This window comes from Adiantum capillus-veneris, chromosome 17 (assembly GCF_014529385.1).
Source record: "Adiantum capillus-veneris isolate H3 chromosome 17, ASM1452938v2, whole genome shotgun sequence".
NCBI lineage: Eukaryota > Viridiplantae > Streptophyta > Polypodiopsida > Polypodiales > Pteridaceae > Adiantum > Adiantum capillus-veneris.
Window position 1 is genome coordinate 97,421,313 of NC_140947.1, and position 6,530 is coordinate 97,427,842.

The 6,530-nt window shown below is 41.9% G+C and overlaps 2 protein-coding genes across 2 annotated transcripts; both read left to right on the forward strand.

The window, feature by feature from the left end:
• Positions 1-1,689: 1,689 nt before the first annotated feature.
• LOC147437752 (uncharacterized) lies at positions 1,690-2,086 on the forward strand. The gene is made up of 2 exons (XM_086487228.1): positions 1,690-1,802; positions 1,904-2,086. The coding sequence occupies exons 1-2, from the start codon at positions 1,746-1,748 to the stop codon at positions 2,069-2,071; spliced, it is 225 nt and encodes a 74-aa protein (XP_086343354.1). The 5' UTR covers positions 1,690-1,745; the 3' UTR covers positions 2,072-2,086.
• Positions 2,072-5,121, forward strand: LOC147437753 (sugar transport protein MST4-like). Its single transcript, XM_086487227.1, has 4 exons — positions 2,072-2,354; positions 2,789-3,117; positions 3,406-4,032; positions 4,232-5,121. Exons 1-4 carry the CDS (start codon positions 2,213-2,215, stop codon positions 4,730-4,732), a joined length of 1,599 nt encoding a protein of 532 aa, XP_086343353.1. The 5' UTR covers positions 2,072-2,212; the 3' UTR covers positions 4,733-5,121.
• Positions 5,122-6,530: the final 1,409 nt, after the last annotated feature.

Consider the following 6,530-nt stretch of genomic DNA (forward strand, 5'->3'; position numbering starts at 1 on the left):
TCCCTAAAGGAGGAATACTTCATGGAGGACTCTGAAAGGGTACAAAAGGAACTTTCTTAGAATGGGTTGCAAAGCTAAAAGAAGGACTTTCCATCACTAAACTCTTGAGGAAGTTAGAGTGACACTATGCTCAATTGTCAAGAGTAGAGCAAGCTACTTTGGATAGCAAAAAGAGCGAATTGTTCCTCCAAGCTACAGGTCTTGAATTACAAGAAAAGCCATAGCTACTTCTTGAAGACGAAAAATAGAACAGGGTCTAAAGGTTGAGTGGAAAGAGGTTGAGGATGCGGTCTCATTGCTTGCTAAGAGGCAATGGCGTAAAGACAAGATGGTGGTGAATGGTGCTACTTCTACCTCTAGCATGTTAGATATTTTGACAAAGCATGGTATTATGAGTCCAAAAGGTGATAATTCTATGCTTGATGAGCTTGTCAAGGGCATGCAAGAAATGAAGTTAAAGATGACAAGGCTTGAAGAGAAAGGGAAACCTTTTGGATAGAAATCCCAAAGCAAAGACCATTTTGTTCACAATATATTGGAGGGCTTCTATTGCAGCTTGTTGGTGTTGCATAAACATAGCAAATGCTTGAAACATTTGCATTGCACCTTCATCACAACGCATACCCTCTTAATCTTGTTGATCCATAGCTTTAAGTATTTGTATTGAAATCATGGAAAACAAGTGTGCCAAAAAGCGCATCAAAAAGCGTGCGGTCTAGTAGGGAAGGTGCAAAACCTTGGTTGTGAGAGTTTGTGATGAGAGTCATGAATCCTCCCTAAAGATGGCTTAAAGCCTAATAGCATTCATGATAGAAAAGTCACAAACCCTCTTTCTTGTTGTGCCCTGGAATCTTCTGTTTTTGTAAGTAAGTCATTGATGAAAGGATCACAAACTCACAACCAATTTTACTTGAAAAGAAAAATTAAAACACTTTTCATCCATGAAACCTCAAATCTCAAACAAGCACAAATCCCATCCAAAACCCAAACCTCTTTCCAAGAATCTTGTAGCTTTGCCCCCAATTACATAGTCGTAACATCAAATTGTTGAAAGGAAATCACAAGCTTGAACCTTCACGTTGACCATTTTTTGATTTTGCAGAAATTTAAAAGCTTCCATATTGAAGTCCTCACACCATTTTCATGAAAGAAAACCTTAATTCACTCCCTTACAAGCTCACATACAAGATAGCGGAGAGGTGGGACTGCAATACACATTCTTGAAGTGAATAACACAGAAGGGAAAATTTGTAGGTTTTTCTAGCCATAAGATGCAACCCTCTTTGTTTCTTCACGGACAAAAGTACTAATGTGTCAATATTTGGGCCTTCTATGCCACTGTTAACCGTGAGTAGGTCATTTTTAACCCAAAATAGGCCATTTTTTGTGTGAAAAATCCCACACAGAGTCAAAGTGTGTGTGCCACACCACAAAACTACGCACTTTGCAACGCAAAATGCGGATGACATGACTTGACCTCTTGCCAATCCCTAGAAGCACTTGGAACCCAGCCTAAGCTGCAAAGGCCAGAACACACGAAATTGGAGGTCTTTCAAATTTAAAGGGCTTACTCTCTTTTTTTTTTTGGCAAATAGCACAAATCCGTGCAAGGTGACAAAATACGTACGTGAGCGCCGCCGGGGCACTTGGCCGCATTCAAACCGATGAGTGTTCTCAAAGATGAATGCTCAAACACCCAAATTTAAAAGGTTCACTCTTAAGAAGGCTAGCCGTGTTGGGGAAAAATGGTGCGAAGCCTGAAGGGCGGAGGAGGGGAGAAAAAGGGGGCGCGTGAGTCACAGGTGATGCCGCTGCCACCTTTTACTGTTTCTGCTGCTTGACTTTCAAACATTCAAAAACTCATTTTCAATTCTAACTCTCCTGGCAATGTTTCTCTTTAAAGTTGAAGGACCCCCTCTCCGCCCCAACTCCCATTTGCCACAGCTCCTTCTCCATCGCTTCTTCTGCAGAGGAAGCTGGGAGCCTCCATAGCCACCGCCCGCCCGTCCGTCTCTGGCCAAGATTATGCTCATTCTATGTCGGTTTAACCCCTGCTCAAGCTCCTCCTTGAAGAGCTTCCATAGCCAAACATACCAACACAGAGATTGAAAGGCTTCCCCTTACGCCACAAAACTTTAACCTAATTCTATTCCCCTAGCTGAACACCACATTTTAGGACTGAGGTTTTTCTTGGCAGATTAACAAAGACAATATGGCAGGGGGAGGGTTTACAGCCGCCTCTGCAGGATCTCGTGCTTCAGAATATGAAGCCAAGATGACCATATATGTGGTTATCACTTGCATCATCGCCGCGAGCGGAGGGCTCATGTTCGGCTATGATGTTGGAGTTTCTGGTTAGTTGTAAACCATGTCTGCAAAGCTAATTATTTTTGTGTGTCAGAGGATGGGAAATGCATAAGAATTGAAATGTAGAAAAGCAAGTTTCATGTGCTGCATTAGGAAGGAGCCATTGTGGTGAATTACATTTTTGAATGTGATATCCTTTCTCACGTGCATCTAATATGTACAGGTGAGGTTCCCATAGAATTCAGGTTGCATTCTTCAGTGTATAGGGTTCTCCATGTCAGGTTCTCATAGAATTCAGATTGCATAACAAGTCAAGACAATTTTAATTGAGCTATCAATGTTAATCTTGCTGTTTTTTTATTCTATTAGCAACATAAATGCAATCATGCATACTTAATCCGAAAAGGGTTTTGATTATGATGACTACACATTCGCACACATTACCCATCGTATGCGCCAGAATTAACATGTGCCTTTACAGGTGGAGTTACCTCCATGGACGACTTTCTCGCCAAGTTCTTTCCCAGTGTGTTGAAGAAGAAAAATGCGACCTCTTCCGGTACATCCTCAGCATATTGTCAGTATGATAGCCAGACATTGCAATTGTTCACATCTTCCCTCTATCTGGCTGCCCTCGTGGCAACATTTGTCGCATCCCCCATCACAAGACTGTATGGCCGCAAAGTGACAATGCTTGTGGCTGGTATCTTCTTTGATGTTGGAGTCATCTTAAATGGTGCTGCGCAAGACTTAGAGATGCTTATTATTGGGAGAATACTACTCGGATGTGGTGTTGGATTTGCTAATCAGGTATTTTTCTTTAAATTTGAGGATAAGCTGATCTTGTTGATAATCCTCCATGAAGTTGATAAGATAATCTATTTTAAGATAAGCTAATTTAACTTGTTGATAAGCTTATCTTTCTTGTCAATAAGCTAATCTTTCTTGTTGATAGCTAATCTTACTTGTTGATAAGCTTATTTTACTTGTTGATAAGCTAATTTGTCTTGCTTATAAGCTAATCTTTCTTGCTGTAAATGTGATCATGTGCATAGATGCCCGCCATTAATGTGCTTCATGTTTTCTCTATTTGAGCAGGCAGTTCCTCTTTTCTTGTCAGAAATAGCACCAGCACATCTAAGGGGAGCCCTAAATATCTTGTTCCAGCTGAATGTGACAATCGGCATCCTTGCTGCCGAGCTCGTGAATTATGGAGCCTTGAAGAAAAGGCCATGGGGATGGCGCATATCATTGTCGCTTGCCGGAGTGCCAGCAGTATGTCTCACATTGGGAAGCTTGTTGCTAGTTGAGACACCCAACAGCTTGGTGGAAAGGGGGCACTTTGAGAAAGCCAAGGTTGTATTAAGAAAGATAAGAGGAACCGATAACATTCACGCCGAGTTCGAGGACCTTGTTGAAGCCAGCCGCATTGCTAAGGAAGTGAAACATCCCTTTAAGAACCTCTTGCAGAGGAGGAGTAGGCCACAGTTGGTCATTACATGCGGCCTTCAGTTCTTCCAACAGTTCACTGGCATCAATGCCATCATGTTCTATGCTCCTGTCCTTTTCAAAACCCTCGGGTTCGGGGATGACGCATCCTTGTACTCCTCTGTCATTACTGGGGGTGTGAACGTGCTCTCAACTCTGGTCTCCGTCTACTCTGTCGATAAAGTTGGTCGTAAAGTGCTACTTCTTGAGGCGTGTGTGCAGATGTTCGTAGCTCAGGTAAGGCTTGTGGAGAGTTTATCTGAGCATACATATAAATATATATACATATACCATAGAACAATTTTGTGTGTGTGTGTGTGTGTGTGTGTGAGAGAGAGAGAGAGAGAGAGAGAGAGAGAGAGAGAGAGTATGGCAAAAATTGAAGAGTTCACTAGTATTGTTTTGCTAATGCTTGCTTCAAAATGTCCAAATGCAGGTGGCCATAGCAATCTTACTCGCAATCGGATTCCGAGATGGTCGTACGACACTCCCAAACTCATCAGCGATTGCAGTTGTGGTGTTGATATGCGTGTTTGTGTCAGCATTCGCGTGGTCATGGGGGCCATTGGGATGGCTGATAGCAAGTGAGATATTCCCACTCGAGACAAGGTCAGCAGGGCAGAGTGTGACGGTATGTGTGAACATGGTGTTCACATTTGTGATAGGACAGGCATTCCTGTCGATGCTATGCACAATGAAGTATGGGATCTTCTTGTTTTTCGCGGGGTGGGTGTTTATAATGGGAGTGTTTGCAATTCTCTTCATCCCAGAGACAAAGGGGATACCAATAGAGGAGATGGAGGGCTTGTGGAAGAAGCATTGGTTTTGGAAGAGGATTGTGCCCAATGAAGTAGTAGTTCAAGGTGGTGATAATAGTAGGAGGGAGAGATCATTGGAGTTGAAGAAGGTGAAGGTGGTGCCAGGGGAAGAAGCCTAGCTCACTCCCACTCTCATCTTCATAACTTTTAGCCCCCTCTGTTACTTGCTGAATTCTTTTTCTTGGCTAAAGTTAGCACGTCTTACATCAAGCTAAAAGACCCTACTATTTGCCATGGCAACATGCTTAATGGCAACTCTAGAAAAATTCTCATCATCATGCTTGCCACATTCTAACGTACGACTACTACGGTGTAATCAGGGGATGCTAGGAGCATCTATACTATATATGCTGGTGGTAGCACATTGTATAATGTATGCTAAGTGCTTGTAAAGTAAAAACATCCATTGAGCTTTTTCAAAAAGTTGAACTATTTTTTTTTCATGTATAACTCTCAAAAAATTCCAATGTTGAATATCTTCTTTCAGCGCCCACTAAAATGGCATGCATCTTGGAGACTCTCTCTCTCTCTCCCCTGTGTGTGTGTGTGTGTGTGTGTGTGTGTGAGAGAGAGAGAGAGAGAGAGAGAGAGAGAGAGAGAGAGAGCAATGTACAACAAAGAAAGCTTGAAGAAAAGGAAGTAAAAGGGAAGGGACCTATTTACAAACATCAAAAAATGGTTACAATTAAAGCTGGGATTATACAAAAGAAGGACAAGGAACTCACATGATGCCTTAAATGGAGGGACCCAGCCAAACACTTAAAATAAGGCAAACAAAAATTTTGTATGCCTTTTTCCTTCTCCTGTTGTAGCATGCCAAAAATCCTCTCATTGTTTCAAAATAAACACATAAGAAATAAGGCATGGCTACTAAATGGGAGTAAAATACTCCATGATGACTATACTATGTCCTCTACAACACCATGAGCATGTTACAAGCTATGTACATGGTATTCAGGAGGATGCATTATTCCCCATTCATTGGCAATGGGCTTAGCTCATGACATGAGGTGAGGAGGTCACTCCTCGTAAACACTTGACTCTTATGCTCCCCACCCGAACATGAGTCACGAGATATTGTGTTTGTGGAAGATTCTGTTCAGCCCTTGTTGTCATGTACTAGAGACAGTAATGTGAGCTCACATGACATTTATGACACTTTGTTGCCTCTTTTCGGTGGTGGAAGTTCGAATGTAAACTCCAATGAGGCAAATATACACCCTATGGGGGTTTCTGAAAATGTTGTAGATCAGCATAATGCAGATGTACATGATGTACTTGTTGAGGAAAGGGATGAGAATGAGAAGGCTAGAGGTATGCCTAAATGGTTGGTGCATACTTTGTGTGACAGTAAATTGGATGCACCTTTGTCTAATCGTACTCGTTCAGGTTCTCGCCATGCATCTTATGCATCAGATTGTTATTCTTTGGATGTGTCTAGCTTACATGATGTTGAGGAACCTTTGTCTTTTGATGAAGCACAGAATTCAAAAAATTGGATGGCTGCCGTGCAATTAGAATTGGATGGCTGCCGTGCAATCAGAATATGATGCACTTCTAGAAAATAACACATGGACTTTATGTGATTTTCCTCATGGCAAAAAGGCCATTGGTACGAAGTGGGTTTACAAGTTGAAATGCAAGCCAGATGGTGAGATTGATCGCTATGAGGCTCGACTTGTTGCAAAGGGTTATGCACAACAAAAAGGCATAGATTATGAAGAGAATTTTTCTCCCACTTGTCGTATGACTACTGTAGGTTTTCCATGTGCATTAAAAACTCATTTTGGTTGGGATGTACATCAATCAGACATTGTTACTGCTTGCTTGAATGGTGACATATTTGAGGAAGTTTATATAACGTAGCCTCACGGTTTTGTCAAGAAAGGACAAGAGGATAAAGTGTGCAAATGTAAG

What these genes read in the sequence shown, in the direction of transcription:
- LOC147437753 (XM_086487227.1), top strand. Translation starts at nt 2,213, where the DNA reads ATGGCAGGGGGAGGGTTTACAGCCGCCTCTGCAGGATCTCGTGCTTCA. An exon ending in CTATGATGTTGGAGTTTCTG is followed by an intron (nt 2,355 to 2,788) that starts GTTAGTTGTAAA and finishes GTGCCTTTACAG; the next exon opens with GTGGAGTTACCTCCATGGAC. An exon ending in GTGTTGGATTTGCTAATCAG is followed by an intron (nt 3,118 to 3,405) that starts GTATTTTTCTTT and finishes CTATTTGAGCAG; the next exon opens with GCAGTTCCTCTTTTCTTGTC.
- LOC147437752 (XM_086487228.1), top strand. Translation starts at nt 1,746, where the DNA reads ATGGTGCGAAGCCTGAAGGGCGGAGGAGGGGAGAAAAAGGGGGCGCGT. An exon ending in AGGGGGCGCGTGAGTCACAG is followed by an intron (nt 1,803 to 1,903) that starts GTGATGCCGCTG and finishes TTCTCTTTAAAG; the next exon opens with TTGAAGGACCCCCTCTCCGC.